Below are 24569 nucleotides of genomic sequence, written 5' to 3'. Positions count from 1 at the left end.
ACAAAGGTGAAAATGAAAAAGATTCGGGCATAAGAACCATCAAAACGCAGTTGCGTGCCATTCTTCGGCCGGAATACCGTGACTTGTTGATTGCAGCCATCACCGACAAATCAATAATGGCAACGAAAATTTGCGAACTTGCCTCGCAGTTGTTCCTTTGCCGTTGTGAGCGCGCATTCGACGACAATGACAAAGCATTTTTTGAGCTGGATGGCGAACAGGTGTCCTGGAGGATTACATCTACACGAACGATATGTCGCTGGAATTTCGTGAAATGGTGCACCAGCTGGCCATCGAGTGGTTTGGCCCAACGCGAAAAATTTCGGCAATGCGATGAATGATTTAATAGATCCGTACGTAACGAACACTAAAAACAGTTTGAAGACGCATAGCAAGAAACGCCTGCGCGAATGGCTGCGGGTAAAAGTGTTCAAATCTTCGTTGGTTGTTCGATACGAAGAGGCCGACATCAACCGTGTGATTAGTTTGGCAATTTATGGCAATGACGATATTGAAATCAATGGCATGGATGATGTTGCCAAACGTGAGCACGGCGTACCTTGTTGATTGAAATGGTCACGAAGAACAGTTGGTGGGACATACCAAACAACAACATCGGCCGATTCACAAATGGGAAGAACTGGTTCAAGAGCATCGCATTCTGGATTTCCCTCCAGCGGAAAATTGATGATTTCAACACCTGCGAGGAATATCGTGAAGTACGCCGATGCCAACGCAAAGAGTTTCAAGAGCTGAAACGATGCCGACGTCAAAATCGCCGTCCGTGCACTTGCCAGCAGCAACGGTCCTATTCTTTTTGACTTTGACAACTGATATTGAGCGCAAACACCACCTAGATAATCTAAGGCTAATGACAATACAATCAAGTGTCTCCGTTCTGTCAAACGTCATACTGAAGTATAACGAATACAGACATAACGAATTCGCCATCGGTTCTTTAGATGGCGCTTCGGTCAACCGAGTTCCAACCAAATACATGTATCAGTATACAAAGCATTCCACGTTTGGCCAGCAGCCGACAGATCGAGGCCAAAATGGAAATGAGTACATTGAGAAAGGGCCACCGAGAGTGAAAAATCTGGAAGTGATTCCCATTTGCAGTTTCACTCGTACCCACTATCCGTTATACAATAAGACATTGTACTCTTTGTTGTGTGGACTTAAAATCGCACCGAAAAAGCAAGGCAAATACAACGAAATCAACATCACAGAGGACGAGATCAGAACCAGGGATCAATACTTTGATATGCGGAAAATCTGTCGGCTCGGTCGCAGTAGAAAAAAGTTCCGTTTTCGAATTCTCTCAAATGGACAAGCCGTATCGCTACAATTTAATATTGACAAAACGAAAATGAGCAACAATGAATCGGACAAAAAGGCCATTGTTCAAAACTACAAAATGTTTGTCAATGAAGGTGGAACTGATCCGGGTATGAATACGTGGAACGCAACAACGGTACATAACATTGAAACTGGCAAAGAGGTAAACAATATGAAGCGTGCATTGTTCATTTGATAAACCGAAGTTATGCCATTGTCATTGTCATTTTTATCTAAACGGTTTTCTTTGTTCTGTTTTGTTTCGTTTCTTAGACGAACTACACGATCAGCAGCAAACAGTATCATTACTGGAGGAAGCAAACGGTTCGAAATCGACAGGGAAAGCGGTGGACCAAAGATTTTGTCAAGGAAGAGAGGCGGGATCGTAAAAATCGTGCACTCTATCCGGTGATGCCATCGCCATTGGGTAGGCACTGGGAGTAGTACATTCGGCATCGACTCAAAATGACGGAACGTGGCATTGCCGTATATACGACAGACAAATACACGAGTCTGAATTTCGACAAGTACGTTCGAGCAAACAGTGTGACCGATAGCATAGCCGGAATGTTGACCAACCATCAGCCATCACTCATGCGTTTCAGAGCTGCTCAAATGTCGCTCAGTTCCCCCATCGGCATCAAAAAGACACTGCGTTGCCCGGGAAATCGGAAAATGATACGAAGCTACGAAAAGTGTCCTGGTTGTGTGGTTAATATGGTCGACGAGTATTACACTTCACAAACATGCGCCAAGTGCTTTGGCCGTTTTGATCGACGCACGAAACGACATCGGTTCAAAGTCAGCCATGATTGTCGACCGGATGAAGGTGCAATGCTGCCAACAATGATCGTGTGCAAGGTCAACAAACGAAAGATGAGGCAAGAGAAGCTGAAATTGTTTTTGCTCGAGAAAGAAGTGGAAGAGGGCAACGGAAATCCAGCGGTTGGCAATGATGTCCCACATCCAGATCAACTAAACCCAGATTTACTCCCAAAAGTGGCAATCTACCATAAAACATGGCAAGTAAATGGGCTTGGAAATTTGGAATACGTGAAATTCAATTCAGCCGGTGAGATGGAAGTTGTCGAGCCACGAGTACAAAAGACGAAATGGCATCGTGACATAGCCGCTGCAAAATGTATCCTGATCAAAGGTAAGTGCTCGTAATATATTGATTGAATTGCATGTGATGTGAGGTGCAGTGCTTTATTTATAGATCATTCATTGTTTTCTTGTATGATTTTCAAGGACACTTTGACTTGTTTGGGTACACATTACCCGAAACATTGCAGAGGCCATCCAACCAGCGAGCTGCTGTCAACAACTAACCAGCATCATGCATCGTCGTTCACGCCATTCACATTGAATAATTTAAAAATTAAAATATAAAATTATGTTATTTCCGCTATGCCTGATTGTTGTGGTATAGTAGGCGTACATACTTAACTAAGGAGGCCAGAAGTACCCATATATGTAAGTAAATGATTTGTTTTTCAATTGAAATAAGAGTATTGAATGTATTGAATGTATTGATGCTAATTTTATGCAATTCTTTCTCCATTCATTCCATGCACAATTGGATCACTATGACGGTTACTTCTACGGTTAAATCTATCCCCGTATTCAACCTTGGAAATGTGCCTGGAATCGGATGTATTTTGAGTGATAATTGTTAGATGGGTAAATACGGGAAGTTTGTGTTTCTAATGCTAACGTTGCGTTATGTCATCAATGACGCAAACACAACGTATGTGAAATCACAAAATCTTTGTCTCTTAGCACGTTTAATCTGTTTTTTTTTTTTTTGTAAATTTTATTCGACGAGTTTTCTTCGAATTCGCCAAGAAGACACATCGTTGGCACGGAACATGGTCAATGCCCAACGAAGGGGGATAATTGTATTCAACTGGTGAATCTGCTCCACTCATTAACCCTTTGATGCACAATTTTTTGTTTTTGAATCATTTTGATATATGTTTTGTGCCACGATAAATAGAGAAAAATCTCATACTTAGATTTTTGAAAAATTGCGTATTTGTCGAGAAAATCGGAAAAGAGTCAAAAGTGTCAAATCACTATAAAAGCTTGAAAAAATTAAATTTTATAAAACTAATGATGCAGAAAGTTAAATTGATGTGTTTTGGTCCTACGAGTCCTAATTTGACAATTGAAAAGAATGAACAAACCCACAAGATAAGAGGAGGAAAAATGTGTAATTCTGCTATAATTTCGCATTTTTTTTTACAGCAGTACATGAACAGAAAAAACTTTCCATTCAGCCAGCCGATTGTAGCCTGTAAAGTATCAAATGAAAGCTAGTTCATTTCCCTACATTTGTTTCCAAACAAGAATGTAAAAATATTTAGTGGTTTCATAGCTATAGCGTCTGGCGTATCTGGTTACTTCAGAAACCGAAATGTGATAAAGGGTTAAACTAAACACCGAGTCTAGTAGACAAACATTCTAATGTATGCATATATGTTTCGACTTTCATTTTCAAAGCGAACGACTGATAAAAGAAAACTCCGAAAAAATAAAATAAAACCATAAACCAGTAGTCAATCACAACGACTGCTTCTGTGACTTGGTCTTGAACACAACATATTTCAATGCTACACATGGTATGGCTTGTGTTTACGTCATTCATGACACGAAACGCTCCGTTAACTTTGACTAATTGATCGAAAATTCGATAAATACTCATTTCTTTTATCTAATAATAAATTTTGATATTAATTATAATTATATGCATTTATGCACAGGTACATACAGAACTACTTTGATTATTTTTTTCAAGACGAATAAATTTATCAAATTGTTTTTTTTTTTCAATTTTTTTTTCTTTCTAAGTTTTCGAAAGAAGAATGCAACGAAAAAAGGCAAAAGATATATTTTCAAATTTTGAGAACGATAGAAAATTGTTTTTTTTTTTCTTCTTGGTTTTGTTTTTGGAAAACGGTCTTTGGATGAAAATGTGAAGGAACTTGGTCAAATCCACAAAAACAAAGCCATATTTGGATTCAAATCTTTGTTTCAATTACCATGACCTGTTCTTCTTCTTTTGTACATGATGAATTCAATGAGGTATAATGGTCATTAATGGAGTATATATAATGTATCTTTTTCTTCTATTTTTTTTTTCTTTTTCAATTCGTAAATTGTTTCTTCTTTTTGTTTTCTCACTGAAATTTTGTGAAATATAAGTTTTCTTCTAATCAGCTAGTATCATTCTAATCTAAATGACAGTGTCCATATCAACTAGAATGCAACTACTTTTTGATTGCTGGACGTGATACTTTGAGCACGAGTCGGCTTTGCGATGATTTGATCAAAAGTATGCAGTCAATGAAACTGGCGTTGCGAACATTTTCACCGTTTATACTCGTTATCATATCACCCACCATTAATCGATTATCAAAAGCAGTTGGACTTCCGGCGACCTATTGAAAAATGAACGGATGAGAGAGAGCGAGAGTGAGAGAGAGAGAGAGAGAGAGAGATTTAGCAAACGTAAAAACAAATTTAGTAAACGAAACAAACGTACGATATCAGTGACTAATATGCCGTGGTTCTGGCATTCAATAAAATTGAATCCGATTTCTTTGCCAGCCTTTTTCGCAATTTCGACATCCATTTCGTTGACTGGAGGTGGATCATTGCGAATAACCATCAATTTCGCCTTCGGGAAAATTTGTAAAGAATTAAATAAATCAAATAAGAAAAAAAAAAGAATCTCTCAAAATTTTTGCACACTTACCACCAAATACCGTCGTTTAAATACTTTTTTGAGATCGCCGTACGACATATCAGCTGTGATTTTTTTGCCTTCAACTTCAGTAACCTTATCGAATATCTGAAGTCTTTTATCAAGATTGGCAGCACCGTTTGGATAAATATACACTATATATGCACCATCCTGTGAATATGGGTGTGACGTCAAACCAAAATGTGTGAGACAGAATATAAATATGCACTCGGATGTATATATAGCCTTAATAAAGATTAATACTTACAACTGGTGGTGTAAGCATTTTACCGCCGGCTACAAATAAGCCGAGCCCTTTGTTGTTGGCATTTATTTCGATGATGGATTCCTTATTCGATACAATTTTTGCTGTGGATGGGTCAGCTGGTGGACCGTCATCTTTAATCTTCCCCGATTTTTCGGTACCGTCTGCCAAAAGAAGAATCAGAATGAACGATGGATTTAATTGTGGTTTTTGTTGTTGTTGTAAGAAATGCTGAATCAAACGGAAATAAAATGCATCACAAAGCCTGCATTACGTAAAAGGATTAAGCCTTTGGAGTTTCACTCTGCAGGTGTCAATACTTATATCAATGTATTTTCTTATTATTTCCCACCTTTTTTCTCTGATTTTGGCGTCTTGGTTGCTTCATCCTTCTTTTCGTCTTTATTATCATCTTTTTTATTCGGATTGCACACGATGAGTGTCACGATACCTTCGGCACGTTTCAATAGAGCTGCCGCCTAAACGGATTTAAATTTTGTCATAAGTGGAACGGATTAGTTAGAAAAATTGTGTTCAGATCATTTTTTTTTTGCGCAGCAGATTGAATCACAATGCATACCGAGTCATAGTTGCAATCGACCAAAAGATCTTTGTTAACGGCTAAAATCATTTCTCCAATCAATAATCCAGCCTACGAAATATATATCGCATATCAGTTGTGTATTTAACGGTTAATTGCTTGCAAAACTTACTTTATCGGCATTTGAACCATCCTGAATATCCGAAATAAAAATACCTTGACCCAATTCCGAATGTTTCCCTTCAATAATCATTATTCCAAGACTTGGTCCATTCTAATGAAGAGCCAAAATTAAATGTAATTAATACGATATGAAATTCGAGTGAAAATCTAAATATGGTGCTGGCCTGACCTTTTGAATGCTCACAGTGCGCACATTCTTATAACACGAGTGCAAATGATCGAGTTGATCGAAGGCGACAGGGAAATTAGTAACTGCTTTCACAGCTATAATATCCAAAGCGGATTCTTTGCGTAGAACAATAAATTCGAGTGTAGTGCCTGGTATTCCTTTGATTAAAACAGACGCATTCAAATGACACATTTTGTGTACAACGTGTCCGTTAATCTAAAATTCAAATCATTTGAACCAAACAAAATCTTATCACTGTTATCACTGTCCATTGGTTGGTTGCAAACAAAAAGCAATTACCTCTAAAATTTCGTCTCCAACTTGAAGATTCTTTGCGCTGGCCGCACCTTTGGGATTCAAACCAGCTATAAAACAGCCCATTTCGTTCCGGTTTCGATGACCGGCCAATGCAATTCCCATGTTGTTGTTCGATCGATTGACCTGAACGCGCACAACGTTTCCCAAGTTACCGTAACGTTTTTTGATTTTTCCTAGACAATACGATTGTATTCAAAGCGAACAAAAATACAGATAAACAATTGGATTCTTTGTGAAAATATTCCCAAGCGAAAGAGAACGATTTGGCTCTATCGTGACGATACATTTCATCGTGGAATAGCGGCCAGCGCATGTACACAACACTTCTCCTTTCTCACTGCTGCTATGTTAAACATAGTATGCTGTTCACGCACATCGATACATGACTGTAGCTCCAGGGCGCACGCATACAGTCATGTATCGGTGTGCGTGAACCGTTTACTATGTTTAACATAGCAGCAGTGAGAAAGGAGAAGTGTTGTGTACATGCGCTGGCCGCTATTCCACGATGAAATATATCGTCACGATAGAGCCAAATCGTTCTCTTTCGCTTGGGTTACATTCAATTTGAAAATATCTTGTACTCACTGTCTGTATATCCAAATTCATTTTCCGGTTCTTCGTCAGTTTTAGCTTCTTCTTTGGAGCGTTTGGTGTTGCCGGCCGATTTTCGATCAATTTCTCTACCGGCTTTGGTTACCACTTTGCCCAAAGAATCCTCCTCCTCAGAATCATCATCGTTCGATGACTCGCCTTCACTACTTTTCGTTGTAGTTGACTTTTGTACATCGTTATCTGATGGGATGTAAATTATATATGTATGTGTGCTGTGTTTCATTTGCATTTTGAAGCTAAATGTGCGCTGACATTATTGCACTTACTCTGTTTTGATGTTTCGTAAGGCGCTTTCTCATTATTTACATCTACTGATTTATTCATTGTCGTCTTATTTGGTATGTTCTACACGATGCCAAAATAAACAGAATCAAAGAGTCGTTATTACAAGTCGTTGATCATTATAAGGCCGACGAGAATATTTAACATGAATTATATTACCGATAAATCAAAGCTTTGTATATCTAATTTGATGGTGCAGCCGGCATTTTTAATTAAGTTTATTGCTTGTTCTTGTGTTGCTTTACGCACATCATTATCATTTACAGCTAAAATTCTATCACCAACCTTGTGCAAAAGTTTGTAAGAAAAATTGATCGTTTAATCATCGCCATTTGTTGAAATTAAACCAAACCGACCACTTTTCATCTCGATACATACTTTTATCTGCTTACATAATTCGGCCGGACTTGATTTGATAATATTTTTAATGAAAATTCCTGAAATTTGCTGCGCATCATTGGATATATTGACCTAAATTTGTCATTGCATATGGTTTGCAAGCGAGAAAAAAATGTAGGAGAAAAATTGAAAGAGAAAAAAACAAACACACAATTTTATCCGTTTGAATCGGTTTGAAATTGGATCACATCCAAAAGCAGTTTTCCCGTGTCCGATCTGAATGTGCATATGTGCAGTGTGCAGAAAACGGAGAAAAACTTTATTGGATGTGACCCATTAGTTTTGTGTTGGCATAAAAGTGAAATCATATGAATGATATAGAGATATATGTGTTTTGATACCGTTCCGCCAACAATGCATACGCCAAATGATGCTCCCAATTCTCTTTTTAATTCCACTTGTACCCTTTTTCCCCAGCCGATTTCTAATTATGTCCATGAGTAGTGTTACAAATTTAATGCGATTAGTCGTTAGTTCAATGACTGGTCATTAGTTTATTTAATTTTAGAATAATTTTTTTTTTATGTATATGCAAATTGAACAACGACAACACCAACAACAACAACAACAACAACAAAATACCACAGTGAATATGTATTCAAAGTAGTTTTCATTATGCTTTACCTTCATTTTCGTCAAAAGTTTTTTCGTTTGTTCGTGTGACTGTCATACTGCATCTGAAAAAATAAACACGTGTACCAAAAATATTATTACAAATGGCGTGTGAAAAAGTGCATTTTCCAATTGGCAACAAACGTCTGGATGAAGCCCACACACATACACACACTCTCTCTCTCTCTCTCTCTCTCTTTCTCTCTCTCTCTCTTTCCCTCTCTCTCTATCCCTCCATTTTTAAATAAATCATGAAATAAACTGAAATGGTGGAATCGACTATTTAAAGCTATTTGATCCTAGTGAGACAACGTCGAAAACGCTCATTACATATACACACATTTGCTTCCGTGAATAATAAATTCACGCGATTTTCTCACAAAGGAAAATTGATTTTCTGCTTATTGTCTTTTTTGCAGCTTTCGAAGAAGAAGAAAACGTGTCCAAATTGAGCGCAAATTCAAGGTTGAGGATTTGAACTGAACAGAATTCGAACATATTGGCAACATCACGTTTGTTTCTTCTTCGTTTGTCGAATTCTGTCGTCGTTTCATTTATCGATCTGATATATTTTATGTGCCGTTGGCCACTGCTAAATCATGTCAAAATTTGATGTTGAAATTCAATTTTTTCCCAATGATTTTTCCCTCAATCTTTTTTATCAATTAGATTTTGATTAAATTTTCGACCAATTTGACCATGTTTTCAATAAAACTCCCATTTTTCAAGCGAACTTGTTCCGTCCGTCAACGAAATGAAGAAAAAAAATATCATGCCGCATTAATGTTAAACGACATTAGATATCTTGTTTGAATACAACATTTTTCGACAGACAGAGAAGAATCAAAGAAACATTGATCGATTATTGAGAAAAAACAACTGATTCCTATAACGTAAAAACCCTCAATATAATATTGATATGCTCACAAATAGTTAGAACGATATTTATTCCATTTCGTTTCTATTCGATCTAAGTTCTTCGTCGAAATTTTGAATATGATGACCTAAAGTGGATCCTCGACTATTCCGTTATTATTTTATTCTACATGCTTTGCGGGTTTTGTTCATGGTTTTTGGGGAATTTTGATCTTTTCCGACCGGATTTGACTGAGTTTAGTGGACATGATTGAGTTGAAGGAACTTGTTTTCTGTTTCTCTCTTAAAAACAAGTTAAACACCAATGTGTTATTCTATCGACATTTTCGATGAGCGGCTCAGTTTTCTATTTTATCTATGTAAAGTGAAGCATATTTTATATGATGAAGAAATGAAGTGTTAGCATGTGAGAAATTCATCCAATTGCGTATAATTTGAGGAAAACAGATAAAATGCTTGATGGTTATTTTCACACATTTTGTGGGTGGCTTAGCTTGAAAATTGGAATCATGTGACTATCGATTTATTCGAACGATGTTCCGCTTATAAATATATTTTGAAGCCATTAAAACGTGATCGATTTGCACTGAAGATGTATAAAACTTCGTAAATTAATTTGCACGTGTGTACACACAACGACTGTAGAAAATTCATTGTATACACATTCATGCACATCGTGTGTATCGATGAAGGCGTGAAGAAGAGATGAAGATGATTTTACGAACAAAAGTACCAATATCAAGAGTGTATGAAATACAATTATGACTTGAATCTCCTTTCAGCATATGATGTTTAGTATTAAATTTCAAGGTTTTCATTCCCTTTTGTGTGTAATAATAATTATTTTATGGGTATTTTTCAGAGACGTTTGAATATTGGAAAGTAGGCCGAGTGGTATTTTGTGAGTGTTATCTCGTTGAATGAACGAGATTGAGAAAGAGTGAGAAAGCAAGGGAGTGAAAAGTGAGAGAAGTGTAGCACTTTTGAGACATCTAATAAACAATTTATGCACTAATTTGCTGATTGTTGGTAGCATGGAGTTCTGTTCGCACCAACTCGTGAAAATTTGATCGGGTCAACTCTTTCTCCCGCAACTTTCTCTCCTACTGCTACTGTTACCTTTCTGAACAGCACTTAGAATGTTAAATCAACCGGCGTCTAATTTCCATGCCTACTCATTTATATTTGACGAAAATAATTGACTCGAAAATATTTGTTGCTTTTTCTTTCTCTGTCTCTCTTATGCTCTCATGTCTTTTGACTTTTACGCGCTTTTAAAACCGTTTGAATATTGGAATATTTGAGACCAAAAATAAAATATGGGGAAATCCAAAATTTTGTTTACAAAGTAACAATAACAACAATAACAACGGAAAAACTGTAAAATTTCAAAATAATAAAAACATTTGAAAAACTCACAAGAATTCAATTGATCAGAAAATTAAAAAAAAAAAAAAAGTGTTTGTCGATAATCAAATGTTGAGTTTACTACAGATTTCAACCGAACATGAAATCAATACAATAGTTTGTTTACAAAATCCGTCGGACTGGCTGTGTTTCTCAACCAAAATCTAAAATTTGAACTTAGTGGCTTGACTAGCGATAATGAACTACATGTAAATCAGTATTTTCCTTTTTCTCGATATTTATCGAAATAAATGTGTGATTGCCGCCTGCGTTCACGTTTGTATGGGTTTTCCACCGAGTTCATACTTGCCACTCGGAAAATTACGTTTCTTTTCATGTTGTTACTCTATATTTTGCCGTTGTTTTCCCTTTTTCTCTCTCTCTTCCTCTCGCTCTCTCTTTCTTTTTTTCTTTTTTCTATTTATCTACGAATACACATTAGTATTGTGCCGCGTGCATATATTGAATTCTTCAAGTGTCTACAAAACGGGCGCTTATTTAAATACATTAACAGGCTGAAGCGCTATTTGATATGATGTGCTTGAACATCGGCAAATAACGCATTTGTACGAAAATATTCATTGTGTTTAATGATATTAAGGAAATTCAATTTACTTGAGCCGAAGCTTTTGTCAAATGGATGATGGTGACAACAGCGACACAGCAAGAACAACTGGATGGAATTTGTATGCAATTTTTTTTCCACGTCGTTTTGCTCATTTTTTCTTCCTTTTGCTAGCGAGAAGGCAGAAATGTCTAAATATGATATTACTCCCAGTTCAATTTTGTTGTCGGCTTTCAGTAATTTATTTGCTTTTGAATTTGCATTTCATCGATTTGGTATCAGATTATGGACACACAAGTGGAAGAGAAAAGAAATCTATATATGTGGATGGATATGGAAAAACAACAACAGCCTCAATCGATATGGTAAATTGAATAAATGAGTATTCATTAAATTAGCCTCACATATTTAAAGTAAACCACGATGAAAACGGAAGATTGTGTGTGTGTGTGTGTGTGTGCGCGTGTGTGTGTGAATATAAGTTGCCCATACTCAACAACCAAAATCGAGAAGCCATTGGAATTTTCGTTTTAACATACGAGAAATTATGTGGTCGACTGAAGACGAAGGTGGATTTTTTACATGTTGTTCACACGGATCACATCACACAAACAAGAGGCGAGAAAGAGAGTGCAAAGGAGGTGAGGGATTGGAAACGCTTCAAAATATACGGTTTATAAGCAATACGCAAATTAGTACGCAATTGATATTGATTAATTTTTAAATATAGAGCGTTCTGTGTGCACATGGATTGTATATTTTCATGCTTTATGTTCGAGCCCATTTCAATTAGAATTGTATTTCTTTTCAAAACCGTATGCCATTTCACTTTCGAATTTAGGTAGGCCGGTGAACGTTCAATAAATTCGAATAACATTGGGATTTTTCACACTCATTCATCAGATGGAATATTGTGTTTCTTGGTGTTCGTCTTTATTTTAAAATGCAAACATCAAACTCGATTTCAATTATCACGCCACAACGACCTACGACGAATAAATACATTTCACAGAAATGATGCATACTTTCGGGCGTAATTGAAATTATCACCGCGAAATGTTTGCGCATTCCACGAATTAAGAGAGTGTAGGAAGTGTTTTTCAATCAAGATTACGAAGCACACACATTGATTTGGCCTGCTTAGCATTGCTTTTAGATGAAAGACCTACCTCAACATCATTAAAATATGAACGCATTTTGTTCACGCTCAGAATATAGTACGTTGCCCCCTGATTTATGTTATTTGCCACCAATATTAATACATCATATGCGGTTCATTAAATCAACAAGTGACACATTTTGAATTAAAACTAAATAACCGAATGTTTTGAATTGACATCATTCGTAATTCTTAGAAACTCGTTGGATTTCTTTCTACCATATTTACATCCAACAATAGTGTAGCCCTTCTAAAACAATTCAATTTTGGGTAAAAATGAAGGCTCCTCTTTAACTATTCATGTCATTTTGCACCTAATCAAGCTAACAAACATTCCTCTCTCTGTTTTTGAAAACTTACTTTGAAACTTCACCTTTATCGCTTTCGGCACAGTCATTTTTGTCCGTTGCTTTTGGTGTCTTATTGGAACGATTCTTTTTTATCGATTCGATGAATTCACGTCGACTGGTCAGTGTGGTGAATCGATCAAGTGTTTCCGTTAATCTAGCACTTGCTATGTTGTTTACTTTGCAATAGTTTATTAGGCACTCATATATATCATTGTAATATTCTTGGCGTAATAATTGACGATCACCGAAATTTGTGGTTGCTTCAGTAGTAATATTAGTAGTGGTAGTAGTAGTAGTAGTTGTTGTTGTTTTTTCGTTTGCTGGTTGCTGCTGCTGCTGCTGCTGCTGCTGCTGCTTTGTTTTCTTGTCGATTAACACACCAAAATAAACCTTTTTTATGTATTTCCTCAACAAAACTTGTAATAATTGCTGGCGCACTATAATCGATGGTTTTCGTTTATAAATCTTTTCAGATGATAAAGACATAGTTCACACAAATCATCAGATGAATTTGGCTCTGGTTATTTGCGTTCAATTATGCGTTGTTTTTGTTTTCGTTTTAATTTTCTTCTTTCGGTTTTGTTTTGGCTACTTTCTATTTCTATTTTCTGCTTTTATCATATGATTCGGTGATTATGTTGTGCATTGCATTGGAGTTGTTTAAGTTTCGCGATGTTTATCTGTTACATTTTCTTTTTAACTCAGAATTACTTATTCGTTTAAAGTTTCTTATTGGTTTTCATTTAAATTCTTTAAATCAAGAGGATATATAGATTGTCCACAAGATTCGATTGGATGGTAAATCGTCTTTGAACTAATGGTTGTAAATGATTTTTTCTTAAATTTTGGTACTTGGTCATCCATTTTTTTTCTTGTCCGAGCACGAGAAAAAAAAAAATTGTGAGAAAAATGAAATCAACGAAAAAAATGCGTTCTAAGTCATTTTTCACTGTTTACGATGAATTTTTATATTTATAAATACAAGATTGTTTCAGTTTTTCGTTCTTACACTTAAATTTTTTTCATTTTATTGATAAGAATTTGTGATACGGGGGAGTACACAATCACGCGAAACGAGAAAAATCTGCAAGAATTGAAGGAAAGGAAAAGAGAAAAAAAATGTGGGTGGCGTATAAACTGCGCGTATTTGTTGTGCATATATATATTTTTCCTCTTCTGATGGTGTGCAGTGCAAAGGACATACTATATAAAGAGATAACATAAGAGCGAACCAAATTAAGAGGAGAAGATGTATAGAAATAATGAATTCAGTTACATTAATTTTCGTGCGCATTATAAAAAGAGTTTCAATTTATGGTTCGAAACAAAAAAAAATGGTCATGCAAATGGAAATGGAACTGAATTTTTTTCTGATCATAAACAACATCAAATTTCCTGTTCATGCTGAAAAACTTACCAAATCGAAAGAAGCAGGAAAAATTCCTGCTAGATAAAAGAGGACATCACAGTATATTTTGACATTCAATTTTGCTCGGTGTGTTAGTCGTGGCCCTCTGGTGTGATTCACAGTAATCTGAATTTCAGAGCTATGAAGAACCTTGACATTGATTTTAATATACTTAACCCAGAGATGTTGGTGTTTACGAATGCATAACAGAAACGAGACGAATTTTTTTTTATACATTATCTCATAACTTAATTAGTTTGTCGGTTGAATGTCATAAACTAGACGATTCCATTGAGATTTTTTGCAACGGAATCACATTGGATTGTTTTCTTCTTCTTATATGAACTTTTATGCTATCGTTTTCCAAAAAAAAGTCGATAACCTTAAGTACGCCTAATAAATTTTCACTTAGCTATCATTATTTTTCACTGAAATATTCCCAGTTGTTTCATACAATATTCCAGATTTCAATTTAATTTTTCCGTTTTTTTTTTTTTGTTTTCTTCATAAAATCAAACGCATGGTCATTTCGTTTGAAATCATTGGAAGCGGTTCAATGTTGTTTTGCCGTTTTTGAGTAAACCGCAAACATTACCGACGTGAATCGGTCAAAGTACAAGCCGCTTCACGAACTGTCAAATCAATGTATGCCACTGTATTCACTTGTAAGTTTTGTGTCACACATAGAGAGGAGCAAAAAAACAAAACAAATATTGATGTTCCATAACAAAAGATAAATGTAAAGCACTTAGTTTGAAAAGAAGAAAACCAGTTGCATTGTTAAATTCATATAACTTTCTTTTTACAGAACATCGAGTTATTGTACAAACAAATTTACCTATTTACAATAGAAAGACTTCCATTTTAAAAGGCCGTAGAAATGGTTACATCCAATGATCTTGTTGCAAATGTTGTATTTTTAATTGAGAGCACGGCAATAACCGGCGCTTATATGTCAGAGCTGAGAAACAATTATATCGTTCCAACGCTTGAGCATTTTTCATTGCAAGGCATCGCCGACGAACATGATCTATTCCCGGTTGAAAACAGTAAATTCATATACGGCGTGATCGTATATAAAACCGTTCAGGGTCTACCTGGTGTAACTTGTAGCACATATGGACCATTCTCAAGCCCACAAAAGGTGCTTAATACGATTGATAAGCTGGAGTAAGTAAAGAAAGAAAAAAAAAATCGGTTGTTTGGATGAATTATGTGACACAGCAATTTCCATTCATTCTCAAATTGTAGTCTGAGCGGTGGTAAAAGTGAATCCAATGCAAACTTAGCAGAAGGTTTGGCCACAGCACTGGTTTGTTTCGACGATATGAATGAAATTCGGGAAGAACATCGATTTCAAGTGCAAAATCATTGCATACTTTTATGCAACAGCACCCCATATTCAATGCCAGTCATGGAATGCACACTGTACGAAAATAAGACAATCGAACAAATGGCTGCACTCTTTCAGGAGGTAATAAACACACGGATTCGATGATATAAATGACTAATATCTGCGATTTTACTTTCTACAGAGAAACATTAATCTGTCGATAATATCGCCGAGGAAAATTCCAATATTGATAAAAATTTTCGAAAAAGCCGACGGTGATATGTCTGCACTGAACAAAGATTTTTCAAAAGATCCACGACATTTGGTGCTCTTGAAAGGATACTGGTAATTTTATTCAACCATCAAATGTACAGAAATGTAATGCTTTGAATAGTTTGTAATGAATGATAATTTGCTTTGAAGCTTCAGTGATCGACCGACAACACCACAAACGAGCGCGGCTCCAACACCCCACACAGCCACATTGAATGCAAACATGCAAAGCCCAAGACAGAATAATGCACCGGCGACAAAAGATCCAGTTTTATTGAACAATCTGAATCGAAATAACAGCGGAGGTAAGATTTTGCATCGCTTAATTGCGCCACGACTCTTTAAATTCGCATACTGAGCCAGTGTTTCATGGAGACACTGATATTAATTCATTCAAAAACGAATTTACAAAATACATGAGTTCTGAAAGAGGATTCATTATAGAATGATGAAAAAATTGAAAAAGTATGAGAGAAATGTTGGTTTAGAAGCAAGGAAATAATCAATATGTTATACCCATGCGAAGCGCCAACTTTCACATTAATCATCAATTATTTGTTATTTAGTTCGTTAGATTCGTAACACTTTTCAATAATTTTGCATTCGCTTTTAGGTATGAACTTCCAACAATTCAATGCAAATGCGGGTCCAACGCAGGTAATAACTAATGAATTTTTACTGACTGAATTTGATTGAATTATCATTTTAATCGAAATGGAAAATAAACCTGTAATCATTTTGTTTGGCAGCAACAACAACAACAGCAGCAACAACAACAACAACAACAACAACAATCAGCAAATGCTCAATCTCAGCCACAGTCACAGTCTCCATCATCCCAGCAGTCTCAGCCAGTGCCTGCTCAACAGCAGAATCAACCTCAAATGTATGTGCCAATTTGCATTTCTCCAGTTTGTTTTATTCGCTCGTCTAATATTAAAATTGAACTTTTACTTCTGCAGTCAAGTGTCGACTCCAGCCAATTCCCAGCCAAATCAACAGACACCACAGCAGCAGCCTCCACAAACAACTCAAGCGGTTTCATCAAGTCAGCCACAACAAATGCCACCACAACAAGCACAACAGCCTCAACCGGGGTATGCATACATAAATAATCAATATCAAATAATTAATCAATCTCACGAAACAATAAAATGGTAATATCTCTCTCTCTCTCTCTCTCTCTCTATTCAAAGAACGGACAACCAAATAAAAAATCAAGCGCCGGTCTCATCAGCTCCACAAGTTTCAACCGTATTTTCAGCGGCTCAGACCAAACCAAACATAACAACGAATCCAATGCAATCAAATATGAATCGATTCCCTGTGCCACAACAACAAAGACCAATTTTACCGAACGCAAACATAAATCCGAATATAAATATGCAGAATATGGGCGTACAACAACCGCCGGTACCAAGTGCATTGGTAAATCAATCATAATTTTCCATTAGAATGAGCATTTAGCTGAATATACTTTTTTCATATTTTTAAAGCAACAACAAGCGCTACGTATGCAAATTCTCAACCAACAGCAAATGCAACATCAAATTCAACAAGAAAAATTACAACAACAAAGGCTTCAGCAGCAGCAACAACAACAACAGCAACAACAACAACAACAACAACAGCAGCAGCAGCAGCAACAACAGCAACAGCAACAGCAGCAGCAGCAGCAGCAGCAGCAGCAACAACAACAGCAGCAACAACAGCAACAGCAACAACAACAACAACAGCAGCAGCAGCCCCAGCCAACGTTGGCAAATGCACAAAATCTAAATCAGGCTCCACATCAGGGACTGATGCAGCAATCAATGGATTCATCGGCTCAAGCACAAGCACAGCAGAACGTTCCCGGTGGAAGTATGCCGCCTCCGATTCGCGAGAAAATTTGGAGCGGTGTTTTGGAGTGGGTTGAAAAAGCGAAAAATACGTCTGCCGATAAAATACCACATCAAGTTCCATGTTATGTCACAGCCAAAGAGGGCGATGCTGAAATGTAATTTTTGCACTTCCATTTTATTTCAATATCATATCCTACGCTAACATTCGTCTATACTTTTTGAAATACAGACAAGGTGATAATTGGCCACCGCGTTTGCTGATGCAACTGATGCCAAAACAATTGGTCGGAAATATTGGTCAACAATATTTGAAGGAATCGAGATCTGTTTGTTTCCATTTGTCGCCGGTAATTAAAAGCAAATGATTTGCGTCAAAAGAATTATTTGTAATACAAGGGTATTTGTGATTTCAGTGTCCCAGTTTGGATAACCTCACTCGTGTCATGAGCAGCGGATTTGTAAGTTTAAATTTCATCATTTCTATTCAAGCCATTCAATTCAATTTCATTCTTATTTAATTCAATGGCAATTGTCTGAATTATATCATTTATTCTCTAGGCTGGTTGTGTGCACTTCAACCAACAGTCCTCGTCATGTGACATTCGTGTATTGATTTTGTTTTATTCCGTGGATAAAAAGGCGTATCTTGGTTTTATTCCGAATAATCAAGTAAGTAATTTGCAAACTAAAATCAAAAAATGGTACTCAGTGATCAGAATGAGCGAAAAAATTAATTACAATGAATTCGTTTTGACAGGCTGGTTTTGTTGAACGTCTGCGAAAGGTGATTTCACAAAAACAAGGCGTTCGAGGCACAGGACAACCGGTATGGATTGATAAAAGAAAAAAAAAACTAATTTTTCGCTTATTTTGAATAAAAATTAAATTTTTCGCCGTTAATATTCGATAGAATCCACAGCAGCCTGGTCAGTCACAGCAACCGCAAATGATGCAACCGGCCCAGCCAAACGTTTCACAGCAGGTATGTGCAAATATAGCCGCAATAAAAAAAGGCATCTCTAAATGTTGAATAATTTCGAATGTTCCGAATTCCACTTTAAAATAAACAGCAAATTCAGCAGCCGCATCAAGATCAAATGGTGAAAATGGAGTTTGGTCAGATTTCGTCACCGATGATGGGTCAACAAGGCAATCAAATGCCAGTGCCCGTTCAGCAAATGCAACAAGATGCGATGCAACAACATATGCCGATGCAACCTGATTTCAATAAAATTATGCAGCAACGCATGAAACTCAACCCACAGGCTCAGGTTAGATTTGTGCAGAAGCAATTTGAAAAATATGTAGTTTATTCATTGTTGATCGAATCATTTAGATGATGAATGTTCCACGGATGATGCGTCCTGGCATGCCAAATCCAAATCCAAACGCAAATGCCGCTATGATCAATCCAAATAACAGTCTTCGACATTTACTTCAACCACAAGGACAGGTAAGATATGGAACTAATCTTAAGTCATACATACAATTGGCTTCGTGTAGAGCGGTTTATATACTATCGTCTTTGGCATTGAAAAATTGTAATTTAATGGAGAGTGAAATTCAAGTTGATCAAAGGGAGCAGTGGGCAATTCTTTAGAGAACAATGACATACAGTTTTACGTATTTTATTAACTCTTTTTTTCAACCGCAGCAGCCAAATCAATTTAGACCGATGATGGGAATGCAAGGGCCGAACAACATGATGAACCCCAATATGAACATGAATATTCGACCCAATCAACCATTCAACGATCCGAATTTCGAATATATGCAATAAAATTATCAGTAAAATGTAATTTTTTTTCTCGCATTCATTTTTATTTTTTTTCTACATGATCGACACAACTAACGAATAAGAATCGATTTGCTAATTAATGTATTCTGTTCTTAGGACTTTAATTGAGAAACAATGAACGCAATCATAACTGTATCTTGGATGGAGGGTTTTGTATTTTCTTGGAATTCATATCGTTTTGAGACTTGCATCCACATTTTGGATCGGCTCAGACTCAGTGGCATTTGCAACCACGATGTGTAATCGATACGAAGACTTCCTGTTAATAGCTTTAAGTGACGATACAAATAAAACGAATATTTTATTTAAGTGGCGCGCACCATTTTCTGCATGAAAATATATTACCTGATCAAAAGGTTGTTGGCCAATGTGAAACATTGACTGTAGCAAACCCGATCGCTCTTCTTTAATATTTTGCCCGGGTAATGTTTTAAATTCGCTCATTTCCACCGTGCTCACTTTTAATTTGTGAAGCAACCATTCGCCATTGAACTTCAAGTAATTGTATAGGAGCTGAAATGAAGGCGAATTTTTCATTGGTGAAGATTCAAAATAAGGAAAGTGGAGAAAATTACTTTAGCACATTGTTTTCCAACTAAAGTTTTAAGTAAATCGCCGCATAGAATGTCCGGTATATGATCACTTGAATCAACAATAAATTCTAGATGATCGGAATGGGTACTGCCAGTTGTGTCAGCGTTCTTGGCGGCTCCTCGTTCATTAATCACAATGTTGTCCGTTGTTATATAATACTGAGCCTTTGTAATGAGATTTTGAATTCCTTCAGTGTGCTTATTATCTTCATCGATTGAACATATTGCTTCGGCAAGCGTCGTGCAAATGGATGACTTGCTTAGCGCCGTTGTTTCGCCCGTTTTATTGGCCACATCTTTTTCAGAGATTTCAATAAATTTGGTATAGAGTGCACTGAATAAAGTCTGTACTAAAACCGATTCACCAAGCGGTCGCACTTCGGTCGATATGATTTCACCCAACGTTGATGTGAGTATGAACAAATTATTCGGCAGACAGTCAAGCATTTCGGTTAAACAAGAGATCGCAAGAGCCATTGTCTGAAAAGATTGACGAGTTGGAATTGTAATTTGGAAATGAATTTCAACTGAACGCAAGAAGAAAAAAACACGAATATACTTGATAAATTGTGGCACCAGTTTGCATCGAGCCAATCAATATATTTGCAATGGGTGTCAACAATGGATAAATCATATGATGTAGCGCCTCGAACCAAGGGGGCCGTTTTTGATTCCAAACTTGCCGTCGATCCAAACAATTCGACCAATCTTGATGAAGTGATCGTTCGAAAGATGCGACTAACGTGGATTTTATGTCCGAAGATTTGCCAACCATCGTTTGTAAATAAGTGAGAGCCAACAGCACTTGATAATTTGTTTGACCAACTGGATCTTGAAAATCATTTCATGAAACAAAAAAATCAGAGGCATAATTAATCGATATTAATAATACTACTGTGTCCAAAAAGTAAGGTGACATTGCATTTAAAATTTAGCGCGCTGGGGAATTTGAAAAAATCCTTTTATTTTTAGGTTGGTAGGACTGTCTTTGACATCCCTGCCAAATTACACGTCAAAATATTCATTAGTGTTTGAGATACGCTTCGTTTTGTGGACTGCTAAAAGTGAATTTCTCGTTTTTTGCGATGTCGAAATTTGTTGATCAAAGAATTTGCATTAAATTTTGTTTGCGGAATCAATTTTCTGCTGCGGATTCGTTGAGGATGGTGCAGAAAGCCTTTGGTGATGAGGCTATGTCGAAAAAAAATGTTTACAAGTGGTATAGTGAGTTCCAAGCAGGCCGTGAATGTGTCGAAGACGAAGAGCGTGCTGGGCGACCATCAACCTCAACCGACGAAGCTCACGTCCAAAAAATTAAAGATTTGGTGTTGGAAAACCGTCGATTAACGATTAGAGACCTTGCTGATGATATTGGCATATCGAAAGGCTCAGTCAATACCATTTTGAAGGATGTTTTGGGCCTCAAACGCGTCAAATCTCGACTGGTACCGAAATCATTGAATTTTTTGGAAAAAAGGTGTCGAGTTGACGTGTGTGAAACAATGCTTTCTGACTACATTGACAAGACGAAATGCATGATCACTGGAGACGAGACTTGGATCTATGCTTACGACCCGGAAACAACCGACCAATCGAGCGAATATCGTGCCAAAGGTGAGCCGAGACCAAAAAAACCGCGCCAAAGTCGCTCAAAAATCAAGGTCATGTTGACTGTTTTCTTCGATTATCGGGGTGTTGTGCATTATGAGTTCCTTCCCCCGGGTCAAACAGTCAACAAGGAATATTATTTGAGTGTTATGCGTCGTTTGCGTAACGCTATCCGCCAAAAGAGGCCGGAATTGTGGAAAGACAACTCTTGGTTTTTGCACCATTATAATGCATCGTCTCACAATGCGATCATTCTTCGTGAACATTTCGCCAAAAACTCGACTCATATCGTTCCACAACCACCGTATTCACCTGATTTGGCACCGTGCGACTTCTGGCTGTTCAACAAGCTCAAAAGACCGCTCCGGGGACACCGTTTTGAGACGATAGAGCAGATTGAAGCCGCAGCGAAGACGGAGCTGAGGGCCATCCCTGAAGTCGACTTTTTCAACTGTTTCGAAGATTGGAAAATCCGTTGGCATAAGTGCATTGTATCGGGAGGGGATTACTTCGAAGGCGATGAAATTGATTTGGAAGAATAAATAAAGAATTTTCAAAATAAATGCAATGTCACCTTACTTTTTGGACACAGTAATAATACTAATTCTGCGTATAAAGCCCATTTATAAGTTGCTATGAAGCGTTCGATTTTGCAAAGAGATTTTTACAATTTTGGTCATAACAAATGAATTTATCGCTTTGCACTCTTACCATTGTCCAAATTTGCCCATTCAGCTACTGTGTGACAGTCTCGGCTACAAAGAAATCTCTTACATTTCTCTGCGTCAATATCATGCTTGGAAAACGGTTGATCGAGTGCTGCTTTATAGCAATCTGAAGTTGGTAAATTGTTGAGTAGATGTGAAAAAATCAATGACGACAAATACGAGTTACGCATTAGCAGTATTTTCAACAGAAGCGCCCAGTCGGGCTGCGACGAGTTCAGAAGAATCTTCAGTTCTAGAGCAATGGCCGCATTTTTGGTGAATTCAGACAAATCGTTTGCATTTTTATTGAAATTGTCATTTGTAAATATGGTTGGCATTGCAAATTGAATCCATGGTGAAGAACATCCAGAACGTATTTTGAAGAGATTATTTATTGATGACTCTTTTCGCAGAATCTGGAATATTTAGAACGGAAGAATGTAGAAAACTTGAACACGATAACAATCATTCAAAATTTCAATCAAACTGGCCACAGACAAACACTCGCTAGGTGTGACATATTTTACTGACACATTGTTAGTGTTTTGACGTTTCGCCAGGAGTTTTGTTCATTTGTGTCACACAAATTGTGTAACGAATATGAACACAAATGTACGAAACTTGTAGTGAAACGTTAAAACATCAACAGTGTGTGGACTATTGAATTACCTTATACAATCCACCCAATGGAACACCACGCGACAGTAGGATTACGAATAGTTCGTGGCATTTGCAGTGAATATCACGAATCGATTTGCTCTGCTGTGTTATGTTCAATCCAGCCAGAGCTTCGCCGTTTTCGCAAACCGACGGCAAAATGTCAGCCATACACATAAGCAAATTCGATATGTCAACCAAAACCAATTGTGATCTCGCAACACTCGGAACAATCTGCTCATATCGAACCGTGAGAATGGTCAGAGTTTCGTTCAACATTTCGGCTAGCACTCGTTTTGCCATTCTCGGCGGTACTGAGTTCCATAGATCCTGTTTCGTACCTTGTATATAAAGCCACCACATTTGAATCGTATACGAACCACGCTCCGATTCAAAAAATGGCTGTTCCTTTTCCCAGTGCAAACAGTCAGCATCTTGAACGATGTACAAGGACAACAGTCGAACATGCAAATCAAGCAAACGTTCAGCTAATGCTTCAGTCATTTCGTTATACTGTTTGTAGGCAATCTAATTGATCCGTACGAATATAAAGCGATATTTTCAAGTGAAATAAAACAATTTGGATTAATATAGGAATCAGAAAAAAGATTTGTCTGATAAGAATAGTGATTGAAAAGAGTGATCAATAAAAAAAAAATGCCTTCAATGAACCCCCGGATTCGTCTCCTCTCGGCGGGCACCAGTCAACGGTGACAGACCGTAAGTAAACCCATAGGCTATTTTTGATCAGAGCCGATGCTCCAATGACGGCCGTGAGCACAGTCAGATCGGCATGATCAAGTGCTTCCTGACTCAACGTATGTATATGTTCTGTATGGTTGAATTGAAGCGTTAGTTTTATTAGTTAGCAATTTTTCTATTCAAATAAATAAACATGATTACCTAAAAGTTTATCGGCTGATTTTGTAATGGCGTTTACAAATTTTTCGGGACTCGATGCCTTCACTATATTCTTTTCGCCCACATTTGACTCGTTAAGATGTAACAAGCCCGAATATTTTTTGTATGCTGCATAATATTCATCTTCCCACCTAAACCGAACGAAATAAAGAGTTTAAAATTAGTCGATTTGAACCGTTTGAGTTTCTTATTTTTTTTTTTTATCCAACCATTCGACCATTTTGACTGAAGCAAAAGAAGCGGATCGAGGAAAATCTAGTGTTCCACCAACCACACCAGGACAAATAATCTCTTGAAGAACCGTTTGATTTTGCTAAATAAAAAGATGAATATCACAAGGTGATTCAACATTAAATCAACAACCATTTACATCGTAATACTGGCGATCTCGTTGAAGTAGAATTGGAACTCTGTCCATCAAATCACCTTCTTCCATCACCTCCATTTTTGATCTCGTTATCCTTTTCTCTCCTAAACCTCAACCAAACGTGGTCAAACCAAAACAGATTCGATATTAATTGTTCTAACTACTTCTAATGTTTTGAAACGAGATGATGGTTCTCGTCTAATCATCGAACAAACAAACGGTTGCTAGGC

General features: G+C 37.0%; 3 protein-coding genes across 14 annotated transcripts; 1 reads left to right on the top strand and 2 right to left on the bottom strand.

The window, feature by feature from the left end:
• Positions 1 to 3136: 3136 nt before the first annotated feature.
• Positions 3137 to 14377, bottom strand: LOC129575441 (inactivation-no-after-potential D protein). 4 transcript variants are annotated; one of them, XM_055459084.1, is made up of 17 exons: positions 14248 to 14377; positions 12841 to 14033; positions 8486 to 8538; positions 8203 to 8285; positions 7841 to 7933; positions 7622 to 7747; positions 7447 to 7525; positions 7154 to 7360; positions 6548 to 6738; positions 6248 to 6463; positions 6068 to 6169; positions 5935 to 6006; positions 5707 to 5833; positions 5358 to 5518; positions 5102 to 5260; positions 4889 to 5023; positions 3137 to 4784 (listed from the first exon to the last, which is right to left on the bottom strand). In XM_055459084.1, exons 2-17 carry the CDS (start codon positions 13314 to 13316, stop codon positions 4614 to 4616), a joined length of 2451 nt encoding a protein of 816 aa, XP_055315059.1. In that variant the 5' UTR covers positions 13317 to 14033; positions 14248 to 14377; the 3' UTR covers positions 3137 to 4613. The 4 variants fall into 4 exon arrangements, with proteins under 4 accessions (XP_055315059.1, XP_055315061.1, XP_055315062.1 ...); XM_055459086.1 differs by having other exon boundaries at positions 12841 to 13914; positions 14248 to 14356; XM_055459087.1 differs by lacking the exons at positions 12841 to 14033; positions 14248 to 14377 and adding an exon at positions 10769 to 10945.
• On the top strand, positions 13454 to 19795 carry LOC129575439 (mediator of RNA polymerase II transcription subunit 25-like). 9 transcript variants are annotated; one of them, XM_055459080.1, is made up of 19 exons: positions 13454 to 13628; positions 15047 to 15408; positions 15490 to 15712; positions 15774 to 15916; positions 15995 to 16149; positions 16458 to 16501; positions 16594 to 16730; positions 16807 to 16941; positions 17041 to 17272; positions 17341 to 17843; positions 17918 to 18035; positions 18102 to 18146; positions 18247 to 18357; positions 18446 to 18514; positions 18599 to 18670; positions 18759 to 18959; positions 19025 to 19141; positions 19343 to 19483; positions 19583 to 19795. In XM_055459080.1, exons 2-18 carry the CDS (start codon positions 15119 to 15121, stop codon positions 19466 to 19468), a joined length of 2721 nt encoding a protein of 906 aa, XP_055315055.1. In that variant the 5' UTR covers positions 13454 to 13628; positions 15047 to 15118; the 3' UTR covers positions 19469 to 19483; positions 19583 to 19795. The 9 variants fall into 9 exon arrangements, with proteins under 9 accessions (XP_055315055.1, XP_055315051.1, XP_055315057.1 ...); XM_055459082.1 differs by lacking the exon at positions 13454 to 13628 and adding an exon at positions 14787 to 14977 and having other exon boundaries at positions 19346 to 19483; XM_055459079.1 differs by lacking the exon at positions 13454 to 13628 and adding an exon at positions 14788 to 14977.
• On the bottom strand, positions 19488 to 24542 carry LOC129575443 (uncharacterized). The gene is made up of 10 exons (XM_055459090.1): positions 24343 to 24542; positions 24182 to 24285; positions 23955 to 24103; positions 23713 to 23882; positions 23064 to 23579; positions 22399 to 22810; positions 20639 to 20910; positions 20062 to 20559; positions 19832 to 19999; positions 19488 to 19755 (listed from the first exon to the last, which is right to left on the bottom strand). The coding sequence occupies exons 1-10, from the start codon at positions 24415 to 24417 to the stop codon at positions 19579 to 19581; spliced, it is 2541 nt and encodes an 846-aa protein (XP_055315065.1). The 5' UTR covers positions 24418 to 24542; the 3' UTR covers positions 19488 to 19578.
• Positions 24543 to 24569: the final 27 nt, after the last annotated feature.

The sequence above is a fragment of the Sitodiplosis mosellana genome, unplaced genomic scaffold, assembly GCF_009176505.1.
Source record: "Sitodiplosis mosellana isolate CC-2019 unplaced genomic scaffold, AAFC_SMos_1.0 Smas_scaffold_6167, whole genome shotgun sequence".
Taxonomy (NCBI): domain Eukaryota; kingdom Metazoa; phylum Arthropoda; class Insecta; order Diptera; family Cecidomyiidae; genus Sitodiplosis; species Sitodiplosis mosellana.
Note: the sequence above shows the minus strand (reverse complement) of the source record. Positions and strands in the feature narration are given on the sequence as shown.

Coding starts and splice junctions, on each gene's coding strand:
- LOC129575441 (XM_055459084.1), bottom strand. CDS start 13,316: ATGTCTTTATCATCTGAAAAGATTTATAAACGAAAACCATCGATTATA. Junction 8,286..8,485: donor AACTTTTGACGAAAATGAAG/GTAAAGCATAAT, acceptor GGACATAATTAG/AAATCGGCTGGGGAAAAAGG. Junction 6,739..7,153: donor TGAATTTGGATATACAGACA/GTGAGTACAAGA, acceptor CGTATTGTCTAG/GAAAAATCAAAAAACGTTAC.
- LOC129575439 (XM_055459074.1), top strand. CDS start 15,119: ATGGTTACATCCAATGATCTTGTTGCAAATGTTGTATTTTTAATTGAG. Junction 15,409..15,489: donor AATACGATTGATAAGCTGGA/GTAAGTAAAGAA, acceptor CTCAAATTGTAG/TCTGAGCGGTGGTAAAAGTG. Junction 16,731..16,806: donor CAGCAGAATCAACCTCAAAT/GTATGTGCCAAT, acceptor TTACTTCTGCAG/TCAAGTGTCGACTCCAGCCA.
- LOC129575443 (XM_055459090.1), bottom strand. CDS start 24,417: ATGGAGGTGATGGAAGAAGGTGATTTGATGGACAGAGTTCCAATTCTA. Junction 24,104..24,181: donor TCAGTCAAAATGGTCGAATG/GTTGGATAAAAA, acceptor CGTTCGGTTTAG/GTGGGAAGATGAATATTATG. Junction 20,560..20,638: donor CTGGTGCCACAATTTATCAA/GTATATTCGTGT, acceptor CAATCTTTTCAG/ACAATGGCTCTTGCGATCTC.